Raw genomic sequence first — 19,099 nt, forward strand, 5'->3', positions numbered from 1 at the left:
AGTAGAGAGAATCGCTGTCAGCCGAGTGCGCTCCTTTCCCATTGGAGTGATCAGGCACCAAATTAAAATAAATCGGAGGTCGCCGGGTATTTAACCTCAACATTATGAAGCCTAAAACATCTAAGAAACATGTCTTGTTGCAAAGGGTTTTTTCCCTTGTGCTGTAGCTGCAGTTACCCTGTTCGGGCTTCACTGGGATTCGGACTGGCAGGCAGCGATGATGCAGGGAAGGAGACAGACAGACAGGGAGGGAGGGAAGTGCACACTTCTACCAGGGCCAGAGGAGGGTTTAATGAGCTGTGTTAATGGGGGGGAAGAAAGTCAAACCCCAGACCACAAGAACATGGCTTGGACACAGCGGGAAACCTCGGCTCCCCCTGTCCTGCTCCACCTTTCTCCTGCTCCCGGTTGTTTATGACTTCTTTCTTTTTGCTCTTCCTTGCTTTGCTGCTTCTTTCTTGTCTGCTGCTGCCTTTGCTCGAGTTGAAGATTGAGCAATCGTTTCCATTAGCCCAGCTGAGTCAACACGCAGGCTGCGTGGCCATGTTTTCACAGTGCAAGACAGGAAAGGCCAGGCTATTGGGCTCTGTAGCGTAGCGTCTATTGGTGGTCTGTGGTTCTTTGTCCATTTCGTTTTCCAGTGAAAGAGAGGCCACTTGGCTCATTCTTTTTGGATTTTATGCACATGGCAGTGTGACTGTATGTGTACTACAGTAACCTTTGGTTTTCATTCACTGCGGAGGCTAGGAGGCAAAATATCTGTATTCTAAACTAAACTGTGTTCCTTGAAGTCAATGAAACCCTAAAATGCCGAGCTGAAAGGGCTTGTTAAAGTTGCGGTCCTTCAAATCTGCTCCGTTTCAAAATCAGTTTTTTAACTGCCATATTGATCCTGCTGGTGGTCAGTTATTTAATCAAGAAGTTGGTAGCGCGAGTTGGGAATGGAGTGTTTCTCGCGGGCTACAGTGGCTGAGCAGCCCTGCTCCAACTGTACAGCTGTCATCCTGCTGGCTTAGCTTTGCAATAGAGCGGTGTCTCAGTTCGGGTCACTCGATGAACCCTTCAGACTCAACACAGTTAAGTCAAGTTCATGGAAAGAACCCAAACTTGACAAAGGCAGAAACCACCATAAGGAAATCTAGCAGGGTTGCCTTTACTCGTCTAAATTCCTACCCAGCTTTGCTTTTTGGGAAATCCACAGTGCACATCAATATTGAAAACAAGTGATCCAGGAGGCGTCTGATTTCACGGCCCAAGAGCTTTGACTTGCTGTGGATGCTATAAAGGTTTGGACAGGTGTCCCTGCTCTGAGATCTGACTGATTTATTTATAGAAGAGTTAGCCTTCAGCCAGAATGGAGGTCTTTAGGCACAAAGAGCAACTGAAGACCTATTTTTGCAGGTGCATGTTCACTGGCATTTGAGATAATTTAAGCGTGACCTTTTGATGGAATAGAAATGTCACGGCACTTTTCTGCCGACAAGCCTAAATGCTTAAAGCCGGACTTGGCAAAATGTCTTGTACCTTCACCGTGATGCGTCAAGTGTTAGTGCCGGCGCACAGGAATGTCTTATTTAAACAACAACAAATCCAGCAGCAGCTCAGTATGTGAGGGCAGGTAGAAACACAGATTTGGAAAAGGGGGGGGGGGCTGGGGGTTCATTAATCCAGCATAGAAATGTGACGCCCCTGCCCCCCAGGGGCAAAAGGCAGTGTGTATGGGTGTCAACAGGAAATCACGGGACAAGCGTGCACGCATGACCGCACGAACACTCCCACACACCCCTGCAGCACACATGGCCACTCTTTCCTGAGTGCAGGGGGGATGAACAGTGAGAGGGGTGTTTTTTTTTGTTCCATTGTCCAGATTTGCACCCAGGCTTCGGTGATCCAAAAACACTCACGTGACTCCCTGCAAAAAAACAGGATTCATCCTGAAAGAGTCACTTTAAGGCCGGTGTAGATATATACGCTGTGTGAGCACTTCATTAGGTGGATCTAACAAATAGGGAGTTTGCCCCCCCCGTTTGCCCTCAGAACAGACTGAACAGGGGCATTGCCTCAGAAGGTGTTAAAAGAGTGGCACGTTGACTCCAGTGTGTCCCATTGTTGCAAATTGGCCGGTGGTGGAACTCGACTCCGAAGAGCTCATTCCATCTCGTCCCACAGAAGCTTGATTGGATTGAGATCTGGGGACAGTGTATTCAGCTGAATTCGCTGTCATGTTCCTGGGGGCTTTTCCAGGACTCTCCTAGCCTTGCGGGCATGGAGCATCATCCTGCCGAAAAAGCCCATTGGCAGACAGCACCCTGCTGCCATGATGAGGGTGCACCAGATCGGCAATGCTGTTCGGATATCCTATACCGTTATAACCATTAAAAAAATGGCTCTACTCGTATCAAGGGCCCCAATGTAACCCACGAAAACACCCCAAACATCCTGCATGATGGATCCGGTTTTCCCCATATCCTGGTCCTCATCAGAGCACCACTGCAGCCACTCCTTCTTGTTTGACCCTCTGATGAACGGTCTGCTTCCGACCACAGTAGCGGCGATGACTGGCTGTGACTGGGGTGGCGGCTCATTCTCGATACATCCGCGACACTGTTGTGTGACATCTCCAGTAGGGTTGTTTTTCCTGCTACACTCATGCATGTCGGCACGTCTGACGCCCACTACTGTGCCATGTTCGAAGTCACTTAAATCTTTTGTCTTGCACGCTCTCCCTCTGGATTTCACACACAGACTCTGCAGGTACCTGCCTTGTCTGCACGTATGATGCTGTCACTGACTGGGCAGTCAGTTACATGGGAAGGGCAGGCGTTCCTAATAAACTGGCCACTCTCTTTATATGTAGGATTCTCTTCCCTATTTAGTGGAAACTGGCTGAAAGCTGTGCACCAGTGGGAAAAATACAAATTCAGTTTCAGCAAAAACATGCTGTGTGTGACACAAAGTTGCAGGACTGTTTAAAGATGGAGAAAACGCAGACACAGGTCCGGCTTGCACTGAGAACGTAATGACCATCATAAGAGAAGTCTTGATGTTTGCAAAAGTCGGGTTCACTGAGGACATGTACCTATGAAAGTTCTTTTGAGAGAAATAGGCTGGGTTATAAGTTAAACAGCTCACGGAATTAACATCAGTCTGATTCAGATTCGTTCATTTAAGACCTGCTGGTCGTAAGCTAGGTGCAGCTCTGTCAGCGCTGGTGTTGGAGAGGCTGCGAGGGCACGAGCTCATCGCACATATCCCATTTAGAAAGAGAGCAGGGGAGTGCTAGTTTTCTTGTTATTAGGACAAGAGCTGCTATCATTTCGAGCAGCAGCTGAGCCTTAAGTAGAACTGGGTTTGGGAGAATTGCAGCAATAAAGCAATCTAATAAAAACAGGTTAAAACCTGACAAGTCAAGAATCCAGAGCCAGATCAATAAATGGATTATATCCTTTGGAGGAAATTGCATTTAGAATTGGAAGTCAACAACATATATGTGGTTAGGAAACAAATGATACCAATAAGCATCCGAAAAGGCAAATTTTAGCCAATTAAAATGAGCCAGTTTGTTTACTTTACTTTTTCTGCCTCTTTTTTTATTTCTGTGTTGTCATGAAGATGTTACTCCCGTAAGTGGTTGGCAGTGCAACTGACCAGAATAAAAAAAAAACCCTCGCCTGGAATTCTCTGTGACGGGCATCGGAAAGATGTGCCGGAGAGGCACTGTGAGCTGTGCGCGGGAGCAGTTTGGGGCCTTGCACAGCTCTGTAACGCACCACGCTGCGCGGCGAGCCGTGCCGCAGGGCGCTGGGACATCTGCAGTGCCCTTCGCTGCCAGCCTCTGGAGCTGCAGCGGGCCCGTGCCCTGTGCCCGTCCGCTGTTCCCTGCAGGCTGCCCCTGGGAGGCGCACGCCACCTTTTTGATTATTGAGCCCCGGCTGTCAGTTCGGATTAATTCACAGCCTCCCTCCCTCCCTGCACGTTTGTATCGAGCCGATGCCAAGAAATGAGGCAAAGCGCTCGTTCAGAAAGTGTGAGCCCTCCACCTTAAAAAAAATGTAAGATGTTAAAGAAAAAAAAAGGTTTTGAAATAACAGATACTGTTATCGTCTTCACACCTTACTAAAAAAACCCAAACACTTTCAAGTCATTATTTTGACTGTCGGTGTGACAGCAAAGGGTGTAGGTGTTTTTTTTCCATCTGCTCCTGCTTCTGAAAGAGCCGAGCGCCCTTCTGGGGGCCAGACCTGAACCCAGAATGGAGTCATCTCGCATCACGTCCCAAGAGCTGAAGATCCGATCCCCAGAACCGTGTGTCTGCATTTTGTCTTGATTCCGGCAGCGCCTGCCTCGCTCGATCAGTCACTGTCCTGACATAACAAGGACATTACGCTGGCCAGGTTTCAGCCTGGCAGCCTGCCTGCCTTTCCTGCCGATGCAGAAGATGATCTGTGCGTGCGGCGTTATTTGTTTGTGTGTGCGCTTGTCTTGAAAATGCCACTTTTCTGGAGCCCTGATGTTGAAAGAGTGTTTTTTCTCATTTTTTTTCTGCTCCACCGGAGGCGAGATTCGTCTGTGTGGGACAGGAACATTTATATCACAGCCCTCCTCTGGTGGGTTTTATAAATATTTACTAGCCTGCATCGGCACAGTGCTTCCTTCCCTGTTCATGCGGCTGCCTGTCCAGATTGCTCTGTACTGTCGGTCCCCACTCATGCTGCCAGCCTGCCTTTCAGACTCTTGCTCTGGACCGTGCTGTATCGAACGAGACTCCGGTCCTGCTCTGTAGTGCTGTTCTGTAGGCTCCCTTTTGTTTGCGTTGTTGCTTTTAAAAAAGCGGCCACTGTCGAAAATGCTTTGAAAGCCGACAAGCTGCAGATATAACGGGTCGAATTCTACAAAGAGGGTGTCAAATTAGTGTGGCTGCACATGAGTCTCAGTTTAAAGTGCTTCTCGTGTATTATCTGTGTGTACAGTCTTTGAAGTTGTGTGTTTTTACTGAAGTGGAGAGGAAGTGTCTTGAGCACCTTTCTTCAGACAGGGAGGGGGCCTGGTCAGCTCCTCGCTCCTTAAATCAAGAGACGAGAAACTCTGTAAGATGAAAATAAGTAACGCCAGATGCTTTTCACTTTGGATTTTTCAAAGCCTGCTTTAAAAGGTATTTTGTTTTCCTATGGGATATCCCTAATCTAAAGACTTGCGAGTACAGAGACACACACACACACAGGCATGTAGATGATCACGTGTGTAAACACTGGCCTGTAAATGAATTGCTAAGTATGGCCAAACAGAGAGAGGACCCAAGGGGTTCAGCCTACTTAGTATCACGCTTAATAATTCATTAGTCGAATTCAGACCAGTAAGCATTACAATGAATTATCTGAGCTAGTTTCCATTTCACTGGGATCCATTCCTGCTGCCCCTCTGATTACCGAGTGAATGTCAAAATCCTCCTTTATGAAAGAGCACTATACTTCAGCCGCACATTACCCAAGAACGGTGTTAGCGATACAGACCGCTCCTGTTTCCTTTCCTGACTGCCGCCAAATGAATTGCTTTCTTTCTCCGGACCCCCTGGGACTCGTTTACTGCGCTGTGGTGAAACATAGCTGATGTGGAAAGGCTCTCGGGGGGTGCTATCCGCTGGCTGTCGTTGACATTGACCCCTCTCCGGCCAGCTTTTTTTTTTCCCTGGACTGGTCAGAAACCATGACCTGGCTGAATAGACTTTGTATTCCTTGTACGTCCCAACCAACAACCCCCCCCCCCCTCACCACCACCACCTGTCTGGGCTCTGTAAAGATAGAGGCGTACATCAACGGACCTAATAGAGAAGAGGGCTTTTTACACAGTGGTGCAGTACAATACCACACTTCTGTGGCCACTCTACGCCAAGGCTATTACGAAGCACTTTGCAGACAATCAATAAAAATAAGCCAGTTAATAGATCCCTGACCCCATAAAACTGGCTCTCGGTCTGATTAACAGCCCCACCAGGGCACCATACAGCTTCTCTGAAGGGGGAACTTAAACTAACATCTCGTCTGCTGGCGCTTCAGAAGGAGATGTTATATGGACTCAGTAAAGATTTAATTAAAGCACAGCACCAGTCTGCGGAGGTCTGTCTCTCTCTTGCTGTGGCCTGCCTTCCACTCTTCTCGAGCAAGGGCGAGACCAGAGAAGTGTCTTCAGGAAATGCCGAGCCGGCAGCTGACCACAGAACGTCCCTCGTTTGTAAGCAGAGCTTCTCTTGCAGCTGCCTAAAGAGTGATGCTGAACTACATCCAACCTGCTGCAGCTTCCTGAGTGCGGTTTCCTTGTTTGTTTTGAACGCACTTAAGCAATGTCATTACCGAAGAAGAAAAGAGGCATTATCTTCCTGGCAGTCGGACTGGAAGGTTGGGCAATGCCTGCCATGTTTCTCATGAGGTAATGGCTCCACCAGAAAATGAAGTGAGGGGGGAGTGAGTTTGTTCTCAAGACTGACCTCCTGTCTTGGGGTGATGTGAGCAGTGCACGCTGGAGAACAGAGGACTTGCGTTCCCGATTTGTTCACCTTGCGTATAATCACAGAGGTCTCTCTCTGAATTCACGCTGTTCCAGAACCTCACTGCCTCCGGTGCAGCACTCCACTCCAGCCACCATTGCCCTGCGCTTATCTGCTCTGAAAGATTCATTAACGGTTGATGAATTGTAAGTGCCCTGCTTGCGTCGAGTGGCTGCATTGTAATCGCAGATTTTCGCTCAGTGCTGAATGCCACTGAAAGGAGACAGAGAGGTGCTCCTGCCAGCTACTGTGCTGCTATGCAATCCTTGACTCTGCAGAAATGGTACTTTAAGATCCCAGGCTGGGATGGGGGACAGCAAGGTTTTTCATGCCAGTCATGACGTTATTACTCATGTTGGAGAGACTGGGAAATTAATATGGTTTCTTACAGAACGTCTGGTATCGATTAGCTGAGATTCAGAATACTTTATGCGAGATGATTATGCCAATAAATTAATCTGTGTGTTATTTTTTCAAAATAAAGCTAGTATATTAATGTTATAATGACTAGGAAATGAGGAGCGTCTGCAAGCCTGCAGCTTCACTTCAGTTGTATTCGGGATCAATGAGTTCCGTCAGATGAATTTACACGTTAGATTGCTGAGGGTCTATAGCAGCAGGTCAGTCAATAATCGGAGAAGAGTGTTTCCCTGCCAGTGCTTGAAGAGTGCTGGTGACAAAAGCAGTCTGTGAGCTCTGTGCCCTGCCCTGGATGTGTGCCTGCAGCAGACTCAAAACTGGCACAGTGCTCCGAGCTGATTCTCACTTCCCAGGATCACTGTGCACACAGGCCCCTTATTGTCCACCTCAATCTTTGCCAAACCTGCTGCTCTACCTGCAGCACTGCAGGGCACTTTGATCTGGTCTGCAGGACCTCAGCAGGGCACAGTGCCGGAAGAGAAATTCTGCCACTTCAGTGCTCTGATATGTAATCCCCTCTGACAGATCCATATTTACTCTCTGATGGACAGATTTACTGGTAAACAAACCCCAGATCCTGTCTGACCCTCTCCAGCCCAGCGGAGTCACTGTTGTAGCATGGGGGTCATTCCGCAAACAAATACTTTTTAAAGCAGGAAGTCTTCCGATCGGTGTCCCTGTTGCAGGGAAAGAAGTCCAAGACAATCTTGATAAAAGAGGCAGCTGAAGAGCTGATGATAATCGTGGGCACAAGTTTCCACTGTGTTTTCGCAAATGCTGGTATGTGAATATCACCTGTGGACATAAACTAAAAGCCTTCAAGGTAAGGTAACAGCGTGACATCACATGGGTAGGACCAAGCTGATTTATCCGTAAACCTGGTTTGATTTGAAACTCCTCTTCCTGTCCTTCTCCACAACGGTAAATAAAATAGTGTTTGTCCATGGAGTTTATGAAACCATTCATTTATTTTAAACAGCTATCCCTGCTGCCACTAATTCCTGCAAGATTAATCGCAGTGCGGACCAGGCTGTCTTGAAGGTGTTGCTTCCTGCAGAGAGGATTAAGACAGAGTAACTAGAAGTAGCATTTTTCTTCTCTTGTTTTACAAAGCAGAATTATTTTTTTCATGGGGAATCAGAAGACCTCCTGTGCAGTGAAATCTTCGTCAGTTGAAGTGTGCCCTTTGAAGCATTTGATTTCTTGTTTTGTTTACAGCACTCCCCTTTTAATTGAAGTCTGTATTTGACTGGACACCTTTTCACAAGATGGTATGAAGAAGGTCACATCATTTGGCCCATTTCCTACTCCCCACCTCGCAACCTCTGCTCTTCAAATTCTGCCCTCCTTACTGTCCCCCAAGCCCGTCTACTTTGTATGGGCGACAGGGCCTTCTCCTGCTATGCCCCCAAGCTCTGGAACTCTTTGCCCAAGGATATTAGAGAGTCACCTTCTCTAAACTCCTTCAAATCTAGACTCAAAACATTCTTCAGAAAAGCCTTTACTTAACTGGTTCCATTCTTCACCCCTCTGCTCTTCTTAGTACCACCTTCCACGGTCTCCTCTATTGTTATTGTTGTATTGTTGTAATTATTATTGTGTCCTATCTTGTGAAATCTTCTTATTTATTGTTGTAGTCTTCTTATTTATTGTTATTGTCATCCTGTAAAGCGCTTTGAGAAGCCACCTTTAAAGGCGCTATATAAAATAAAGTTTATTATTATTATTATTATTATTATTATTATTATTATTATTATTATTATTATTATTATTATTATTTTGCTTGTGTGGTTGCAAACAGATCACTGATCCGGAGATCTCAGCTTGGCATCTCTTGATGGATCAACCTGGCTGGCTACCCAAAAACTTGCTGTGAGCGCTAACACTCTGCAACCAAAATGACCACGTTTTAGGGAGTAGTTTAAAAAGCGTTAATGTAGCAGATCATACTGGGCAAGTGTCAGATTACACCGAAGTTAATCTGTGCTACGGAGGTGTCAGGAGCATGTGTTACAAGCAGCGCAATCGCTGTGTTTTGACGAACATCCTTCCTCCTGCGTGCTTTGCAGAGGGGGAAGAGCAGATCCTCTGCTGCTGTCGCTGGCCTTTTTCCTGCCGAGGCGCGAGGGCTGGCCGGTGCCGAGAGGGGCAGAGGCTGCAAGCCCTCTTGCTCCCTGCAGCAGTGCGTGAGTGTGCATGAGCTGGGAGGAAGAGGAGGAGCTTTCCGCCAGAAAGGGAACTGGGAAAAGGGCAGCAGACTACCTCCAAAGCCACAAGGGTGTCTCTGCAGACTGCCACTGTGGCTTGGTGCCCCTGTGTGCCTCCCAGTGCAGGCTGGGAGGCTGACGTCTCTGTGGTCCCAGTGGCCTTGTCTCAGAAAATGGCCTACACTCTGCCTGCGCATTGCCTCTGTTCTCTGTGGAACGACCCACAATGCTGCTGGGACATCCACAGAGTGTCAGCCTTCCTGTTGACATGTACGTGTTGTATCCTGAGGAATAGACTCTAGCAAGCACAGTGCCATCACAAATAAAGAGCCTGTCCTCCTTCGATATCATTTCCACTTGTGCCATGTTCCTCTTTCTAGTTTCGTGTGTGTATTTTAACACATTTTAAACAGCAGTTGATGTCTTGATTCCCGTTTTAATATTTAAACGCTTGCTGTTTTGCCAAGCTGGAATTTCGGGTCACTGGGTCTGTGAGTAAAGCATCACAACAAACAGCATCTTTCAGAGTTCCGCAGTTCTTGCAGTGTTTAAAATGATTGCTATTTCATTGCGTTCCATGCAAAAGAAACGGGCCGTGCAGCGCCCGCGGGTCGCGGTGCGTTGGGGGCACCAGTGCGCTCACTCTCTTCCCACTCTGTCTGTCCTGCAGGGCCAGTCGTGGGGCCAGCACGAGGACGAGCGCAGCGCGATGTGATCACACAGACCCCCTGCCAGACTGGGACCCGGCCTGCCAACTGGAGCTGCAGAACACAGCAGGACAGCCTGCCACACCGTCATGTACTGAAACTGAAGGTTCCCATTTCCCATCAGAGTCCCATTGTGCACAGAACCTCCTAAAAGCTGGTTTCAGGAAACGACTGTGAAGGGGGAGTTGAGTTCCCGTGACTTTTTTTTTAATAGTTCTTGATGTTCTCTCTCGGTCAGAACTTGACTTTGTGGTCTGAAAGCACACAGGAGTATTTTCTCCACAATTGACATCTGCTGCTCCACTTGCTGAAGGATTGCTGTCAATAGTGTTAAAATCTGCCCGCTCTGCCGAACGTCCAGTGGGCACAACATGGTGTAGACACGCACACGGACTGCCTCCGTTTTTTTCATTCCTAACTGACGTGCAGCTTTTTTTTTTTTCCAGAAAATGGGAATTCTGCTTTGAACGTCTCGTTCGCCTGACTCCATCGTCTCCCGCCACTTTTATGGGGCGATCAAATTTGACGCAGACGTCTTGAAGTACTTTTTAAACGTTCTGTTCGCTGTTGTGTTTTACTGGGGGGGCAGTTATTTGTGTTGTGCTGCACCCCCCCCCCCAGCCCCACCCCCGTGTAGTGGATAAGGGGGTGTGCTCTGCACAGTCATGTCAAGCAGCAGCAACTCCTGCCCCACGCCTGCACTGGGCCCCCACGTCAATGGCTACCCAATGGCACACTATTCCTATTTCTTCCCCCACGTCCTGGGGGGGCTGTCTCCTCCCTCACTCCCGGGTCTGCCGGTCAGCGGATACAGCACCCCCTCTCCTGCCAGTAAGTACCAGCCTGTATTCTAATTACCGTGCTGCGGGTAAAAGTCCTTGTAATGCTCAGGACAGGTGATCTCTTTTCTGTGCTCTACAAAACGAAGGCACTCTTCTGCACGAGCAGCCACGTACGGGGGTTGTGTGAGTTTGTGAAAGGACAATTCCCTGTCCTCTTTCCTCTGCACCAAATCAGAAATCCACCGGATATGTCTGGTGCAAGATACTGTACAAGTTCCAGCTTTATAACAGGCTTGCAGTCCGCCCCTGGCCTTTTCAGTTGGAAAGTGGGCCAAAAGAATTTGCCATATGTCTCAGATTCTCTGTGTTGTGGGCTGATGAACAAGACAGTTAATAAGCAGGCCCTTATTCTGTATAAAAGCCTGTGAAGAGCCCTGTGTGCTGCTGCTACCCAGAGTTCTGGCTTTGGAACAAGAGCAAACCGCAAAACCTTCAGCGGGCAGAGGAGACAACAGGCGTGGAAGGATGCTGCTTGGGATTGGGCTTGTTTATGTGGGAGGCTGCAGGCGCAGGTGACGGGAGGGGACCATGAGCCCGGTGTATCTCGGGCAGCTCCGGGAGGCTGTCGAGATCGGCCCGGTCCTGGTCTGGAACGTTTCTCTTTCCGAGTATCTGGCCTCGTGACCTTCTACTTTATCACGTAATCTAGCTTTTCCCCTCCACCACCTCTCCACCCGCCAGCTCCTGTTTGAAATGCATGAAGAAAATTGGCTTAATAACATGAATCATTCAGAGGAAGTATTGCTGTGCAGATTTGTGCTCACCCAGGCCTGTTGTGAAAATGCTTGCAGTAGAGAAGCCACTTGACACTATAGCTCTTGTTTTTTTTGGTAGTCAGTTCATTTAAGTAAGCCTGCTGTCTTCATCAGGTACAACAATGCCTTCCTTTCTCGATGAGGATGCTAAAACAGCTTCAGCAGCATGAGAACAGCATGCACTGAGAATCTAGGTCCATTATGAAATAACAAAGGCTTCAGTTAGAAGGCAAAATCCCAGTCTTGCGTGCTCTTCAGTGGCGTGCAGCGAGACAGCAGACTCCTTCACTGGCTTATCCTCTGATTTAAATGTCGCTGCCAAATCGTCCAGGACAGGACAGACCTGACTATTGAGGAGTTCATCCAGTCACTGTGCAGCCTGGTTAATGCTGATACTCTGTAACTGGCAGAGCCCACTCCATGAGTGAAGCAGTCTTGTATGATCAGATATTTGCTAGGGGGTCGAGTAAAAGTCTCGTTTTTCTGGAGCATGGATTCCAGTCCAGAGGTTTTGGGGCCACGATATGTTGCATCTCAATAATATACTCCTGGTTATCGAGTGTTTGCCTGCAACCTGTGAAATTTGAATTAACATGGCTTATTTGTGGTGTACATTGTTTTTCCAGTGATACGGGCTGAAAAAAACATTTTTGTTGCACAAAGTATGTTTTAGTGAATCTGATATTTTGTTAAAAATCAATAATATTTGATGACAAAATGATGAGATGTATGAACTCTGATATACCCAAGCCTAATGGAACTCTTGATGCAAAGTCTCAGAAACAACACCTTACCTCAACAGAAAATCGATTCGGAAATCCATCAAAAGGCTTTTATATGGCTAAGGCAAAGCTGGTGTGCTTTGGACTATCTTTCAAAGCTTTGCAAAGTAAGAAGTTTTTTTTTTTCCAGTAAAAAATGTTGAATTTTGGCAATGCAACATTCCTGGTTCCGATGGAAACCAGCACTATTTTCTCCTCGTTTGCCTCCTGAGGGTATTACTTATTTGTCCTCTTTCTAAACCAGGACAGTGGGGTCTGGCATTCTACTAATTAGATGATCAAGTATTATTAATAATTGAATGTTACACAGGCTCCTCTGAGAAATGACTAGAATTTAGGGACACGTTCTCTAAATGAAACTTACATTCATTTTCCTGAGCAGTTAAAAAAAGGGATCTGCTCTAGTTTTTTTTTTTTCCTTCCGATGTGAGGCCCCTGAACTGTGGAGGAAGTGTGAGCTGGTGTTTTGTGGGGCAGGTGGGTTTCAGAATTGCCACACCTGAACGTGGAGTACCACCCGAGGTGCTCCCGAGACCGGGGCAAGCAATCGCAGCTGTCGTAAGCGTGCAGTGACCCCGTGTGTGACACGACTCTGTGCTGGAGGTTCACAAAACAAGGTTTCGATTGTTGCTCTTTATGACTGCAGGCTGGGTTGGTACAACTTAGACCACATACGCTTTCTCCCAGGGATCTAATAATTGCAGTTTGTCACGCAGATGTGTGCCTGGTCACATCCAGCGAGCCTTGATTCCCAGACAGCGAGGAGACGGCTTCACTTTCTCAAATTGGGACGTTGTGAATATTTTATCTGTGCACGCTTCCATCAAGCAAAGCAAAAACATTTTCTCATGTCTTTTAAATGTCTTCTATTGTTTTAAAGAATTCTAAACAAGACAAGCCAGACCTGTCTAAATCCCAGCTGAAGTGATCACAGATTTAGTGTTGGCCAAGCTCCGCCAGCGTGGAGCCTTTCTGTGAATTTCCTTGCTGATCCATACAGCTTTGTTTTGGCCTGCTTTGCTAAGTCATAGAGCAGCTCTACAAACGCCTAGTGTGGCTATTAACACTAGGAATCAAGCTCCTCTTCAAGCTGTGGAATTCTAATCCACTCTGCTGGATCGTTTTACACAAGACAGACTTATGTAAGGATACCAAGCAATAGTTGGCTAAGTTCTTGATAATGTTGTACTGCGGTCCGAAACGGCCTCAACTCGAACTCCTTCAGAATTTATTGCTGGTGTGTGTACACAATGAGAGTACCTGCTTTAACAGAGAACACTGCTTAGGGGACCCCACCCTGTAAGCTTAAGAGTTCTTCTCTTTTGTGTGAGCTTCTGCTTTTATTGTCCGTTTCCCTGAGTGGCAACTCAGTCGTCTGTTTGGTCGGCCCAAACCCCCCCCTTGCCATGTGGCAGCTGTGCTGTCCTGGTGTGCCCTCCGTGATACTGTTCCTCCAGTGCTGTGTAGGAGTTGGCTTTCATCTTCCTGTGTTTAGATAATTTTCAACATGAAAGCACCATCTCAGCTGTGTTGATAAATAAGGGGGACTGCATACAGCCTTCAGCAGTGTCCTCAATACAGAAGCTTTCATTAATGCCAGTATGCATCAGAGGGAATAGTTTGGAACAGATTACACAAAATCCAGTCATTGTTAATTTTGTTTTTAAGCGTTCCGTCTGCAAACGCTCAAATCCCTTCCTTCTCTTTGTTCTTCATTAAACAGGGTGTTTCGCAATCATGATATGGGAGAGAAAGCTTCCCTTCACAGAAGGTGCAGTGGGGAAGTAAGAGTGCAGAAAGCACTGACTGGGCCCCGGTCTGCTGAGAGGTTCTCTGGACACTCCTGCAGCCTGGCAGTGGGCGGCTCACACACCGGGGAGGGGAACGACTCTTTGAAATGCACCTTAGGGCCTGCCCAGCTCCGGCAAGGTGACTCCCATGGCCTTTTCCCTTTGGCAGAGCTGTGCACTCGGGCGGGGGCAAGGAAGGCAGACTGCTCGCCTGCGCCCTGCCTGCCGGTCCTGGGGAAGATGGGGTCTGTTGAGTGCCAAGACTCTGCTACTGCAGTAGCAATAGGACCAGTTTTCTAGAATGGATGGCTCCTGTCACTGCAGTTCTAAAGCCTATTGTCCGTAAAGACAGATCATCTTGAAGTGTGTGTCTTGGCTGTCTCGGTTCACAGCTGGCGATGAGGAGGGCACAGTGCCAAGAGGAGATGAGACTGCAGGTACTGGCACTCACAAGCCCAGCGCAGCTCATGGCTCATTCCTGCAACTTTAAAGTCTTTCCTGTGGTATTTAGTTCACTTTTTTTTTTAAAGAAAGACCGCATTTACTTTCAACTTCATTGTGTCGCAAGTAAGACTCCAGCAGATAATGTGCTAAAGACACATCGAGTTATCGAGCTTTTGCTTTCCAGAGTGGCTGATGGTGCGAACGATGTGCTTGGAGCCCTGCAGGTTCTGTCAGTGCACACTGGACTTTGTCCTACGAAAAAAAAAGCTCGGAATTCGGAATCTTTTTAATGCCCCAGCCTCTCCCTTCCTCTCCCTTGTCCGGAACTGCAGGTTATCTTCCCAGTTTCCAGGCTTATGGCTTCAGTCCCTGTGTCACCACGGGGAAGGCTGAGGCCTGCACAGGCTTCCCTCTGGAAATGCAAGCTGTCGGAGCCGGAGGATTCCTGTGCATGTGCAGGAATCCCAGTCAGAAAGAGGCGTCTATGCTGTATAGCAAGGAGAGAGTATCGCGACCAAACAAAGTATTCCTAACCCTGCCTCTTGCATAGTCCACTCTGCTGGCAGACCCTGGGCTTCTCCAACAGCATCTGGACCAGAGCACCTTTGTTGATGAAACCCCCTGGTACCCCCAAAATGGCTAAGATTTTCAGTCTTTGAAATCCTGATCGTCGTTTTTTTTTATTTGCACCCCACCACAGCCCGCAGAACTGCAGCAGGTCGAGCTGTGAATGTGTGCAGCTCACACTTTGAGATGTTCTCTGAGATGTTTCAGCACAGATGTAAATACATTCGTGCTGACAGACCTGTGCTATTTTTATGGCAAAGCACAAAGACCCAGTCATTTATTTTGTCCTCTTCCCCATTGCTGGAGTTTTGTTACCTCTCAGGTGCCAAGTTTCTTAGTTCTGTTTCTTTAAGATAAGATGCGTCACGTCGGGGGTACATGAGGGATGTCTTGGAAAGATCTGATAGCCCTGCGGTTGCATTGTTTTATACAGAAGGCTGTTGCTGTGCATCACCGCTGCTCGTGTTTTGCAGATCGACAGAGTTTCTTGTGTTGTTGTTGGTTGCTTTCCATGTGGCAGTATAAAGCATTAATGGGTTAATCTGACATTTGATATATGCAGAGGCTTTCAAAACACGTCTGTATGCCTAACTGACTAATGTGTCAGGAATGGATGGTGGGAGACTTTTTTCCAGCTCTCCTTGTGTATGTCGTCTCGCGGTTCTGTCCTTTGGATTCTCTTCCCGTCTTAATGCCCAGCGAGGTGACTGAAATAGGACTTTCAGAACTTCCCTGGACAGTTGCAGAAGTGCCCTCCTGTTTGGGTGAAGCTCTTTGTGCTTTGACAGTGTGGTGTCTCTTTAATGCTGCGGGATTCTTCACACACCCCATGCCTGCTGCTGCTGACAGCAGCTTTTGTGAGTTGTGTGCCTGTCTGTTGCATGCATACGCCCTGTTCAGGCTTTTCCCTGCAGCTGTCTTGGCAAGAGCTTGTTGCCCACCGCTCGGTCGCCCAGGCTGTGCCCTCGCTTTCCCTTTTTGATAAGCATATCCCGTCTCCTCCGAGCCTGGAGGGGCTTGGATCTAGGAGCCGGGACGCATATGGGGAATACTCCGAGAGTCCATTGCACAGGCAGCTAACTCCGAGACTGGACCCAGCCTGGGCAGGGCAGCAAGGATCTCAGAGCACAGAGAGCAGCGAGAGAGTGGCCTTGTGAAAAAACAGCTGCAGGACTCGGATCTTCTTTAAGAAAGACAAGCAAGTGAAACGTAAGACTTCAAAACAGGCACGATCAAGTGCAAGGGGGGGATGTTCTTTGCCGTGAATATTGAGTTTCGCCTGATGCATTGCTACCCCTGTCTGATCTTACAGCAGCTACCTGCCTGCAGAGGTTATTCAAGGTTCAAGAGAAGGTTATCCTTCTATTTCATGTCCAGACGTTGGATCTGTCCGCAGTGGCAATGTCAGTTTTCTGCAGAGCAGGTTTGCAGGCTGGTGCCAGGCCAGGGTGTGACGGCAGACCCCTGCTCTGTGTGCCTCCAGTGTCTGTTGGAGCCGTGGCGGAGGTGAGCGTGTCTGTCAGGAGTCTCCTGCTGTTTACCAGGAGGGTTGGACAGGTTCCTTCCCTTCCCAGGACAAACATTTCCTGCTCTCTCTGTAAACACTGGAGGGCTGTGAACCTAACCACTTTCTGACCTGTAAATGCCTCTGCTTAAATACACTCACCCATGCAGCTGCAACGCTCAGTCAGACAGACACAGGCACGCTCTGGAAAAAGGCAGGACGCACTGAGGCCTTTACTTACAGGGGCACTCAGGCACGGGCACACTGCTCTCCTTTTTCTGATTTGTTGCATCTCTGCTGCAAATGTGTTTTGCACCCTTGTACTTCAATACTGAGTTTTAGTATTCCGCCTTTTTTTCTTTGTTTAGTGTCTGTTCGCACGCTTGGCTTCCTTGTCCCTGAGCCTCGTGGTGCAGAAGGACAGCTCGATGCTGGAGGAGGGGGAAAGGGGACAAACAGATAAAGCCGAGTCTTGCAGAAAGCTCAGCTGGAGAATTGTAATAGGAGCAGCCTGGCAGACAGGAACCTGATAGGTGTTCACTGAAGTCACTGTCACTGCTGCCTTTTGGCACACCATGCATTTTGGGCACGAGTCGGGTTTTGATTTAGACGGGCATGAAGCAGGTGAGAAAAAGTCCTGAGCAGCTTGGTGACTGGAGATCAGACGTGGCACGCATCTCTGCATTCACAGCAGTGATCAGTGATGGGGCACACAAACACTTGCACGCCCAGCGCAGGCACTCAAACAGCGGTAACTTAACAGCGTCTGCCCTGGGTACGGCAGATGAGCGCCGCTCTTGAAAGGAACTGAAAAGGAGCACTAACTTGTGCAAGGCAAAGCGTCTGAAAGCTCAGCGAAAATCAGCTTCAGTCTTTGATCGCTGAGCGAACACAAGCTCAAAAGGCTTTCGAAGAAAGTTCAGTTCAGCTTTTGTTCATCTGTCTCCCTCAAGGAGGTGGAAGTTTCAGTCTGGCGGGTGATCTGAACGTGCTGTGTGCTTACCCACATCTCGACTGTGACAGAGACCCAGAGCTGTACGTTGGAGCGCACTGAGAAAATTCAAGAGGGCAAAGAGCTGTCATTTTCAGCTGCGAGTGTCTCTGGGGGAACGGAAAACTTAGAGGTATATTTGCACCGCTTTTTTTTTTTTTACAAACACGACAGATCGTTTTATTTTCTGTACGTGTTTCGGGTTTTCCTGTGACGGTCCAGACAGGTGGTTTCTTCAGCGCAGGTGGTCCTCGCCAAGACAAGAGGGGGGCTGGGGTTCTGCGGCACAGTGTGGGTGGGCAGGTGGTTTGCAGGCAGAAAAAGAAACGGTCAGGGTTTTTCGTCTCCGCTCGAGTCGAAATCGCCTAAATAAATACGCGCTTCCTCTCCGTCTAGCCAGCTAACCCATTGCCGGGCGGCTGGCAGGGCTGAGAAAAGACTCCTCTTTCAGGACCTCGGCAGCCTTGTGTGCAAACCGGTGACAATAGGTCCTGTGTGCACGCCTGTCGCTCTTACCTGCACGGCCAGACACAAGCAAGGCAAAGACGAGGAACCCTGGTGCTTGTTGCAGTAGCTGTTCTGTTGCCCTCGCTACAGCAGAGAACAAGGGGGCCCGGGAGGGTATTTTCCGAGCCCTCTGCACTGACAGTGCTGCAGAAATGCCAAGGTTGCCTCTGTCTCTGGGCCTCCGGACAGAAGGGGAAGGTTTCGTGCGTGCATTTGTGTTTTTTCCAATGCACTTGAGTTAGCCTCAACAGGTCTGGGCGGTCCCTGGCCCCCGATGTGTTGACTGTGAGCTGTAAATGAGTGTGGCCTGTCCTGGGCACTCATCCTAAAGCAGTGTACAGACGCAGAGGACTGGCACTGCGGGGCCAAGTGAGAATGTGACTCTGGAGTGGCGGCTGCAGTGTTCTGCCAGGGTATAGAAGCCCTAGAAAATGGGCAAAGTGTGGAAATACCAGCTTGGCTCCGATGCTGTTAAATACCCTGTTTCTAACGCGGGGCTTGGCAGGGCTGGCACGGGCACTCGCTGCCATGGACTGGCAGCCAGGAGGTTGGGTTTTTCCAAACCACAGCTCAGCAGATCCCTAGACAGCGTTGTGTCTCATTATGACTGTAGTGTTTCAGGGTGGCTTTTTCTCAGATGTGTTTTTTTCTTTTTAAAGTCCTTCGGGGCTTTAAAAGAAGCTGACTTCACTCTGAATGCCAAGATCGAGCAGCAGTGTCATCTGACACGCTCTGGTTTTGCTGCGTTCCATCTTCATGCCCATGGTCTTTCAAAAGGAGCTGTCACATGATAATTTTCCTGAGCTGTCCCCCCAGCCCTGGTGGACCTCTGTATTAAGGGCGCCACACATCTGTGCCGACTTAACTTGAACCTCCCCCCTCCCACCCCCCCCAGTTGCCTGGGTCCACTGCAGACAGGGCGGAGTGGTGAAAACATGAGGGCTTGGCTCTTGAAAGCGATGTGTTACTGCTCTGCGCAGGCTGGAGGTGTTCATGCTTGACTGAAGACTCTTTTCCAACTCTCTGCTGAACTCATGTCTGC

At 48.5% G+C, this 19,099-nt stretch overlaps 1 protein-coding gene across 4 annotated transcripts in view; it reads left to right on the top strand.

Annotated features, from left to right (window-relative positions):
* Nucleotides 1-19,099, top strand: part of raraa (retinoic acid receptor, alpha a) — a 157,418-nt gene that overhangs the window by 61,020 nt on the left and 77,299 nt on the right. For all 4 annotated transcript variants that reach the window (XM_069185826.1, XM_069185830.1, XM_069185828.1 and 1 more), the window contains one exon: nt 9,839-10,706. In XM_069185826.1, the coding sequence (XP_069041927.1) occupies nt 10,541-10,706 (166 nt within the window). In that variant the 5' untranslated portion in view covers nt 9,839-10,540. The remainder of the gene's footprint in view (nt 1-9,838; nt 10,707-19,099) is intronic.

This window comes from Lepisosteus oculatus, chromosome 28 (genome assembly GCF_040954835.1).
Source record: "Lepisosteus oculatus isolate fLepOcu1 chromosome 28, fLepOcu1.hap2, whole genome shotgun sequence".
NCBI lineage: Eukaryota > Metazoa > Chordata > Actinopteri > Semionotiformes > Lepisosteidae > Lepisosteus > Lepisosteus oculatus.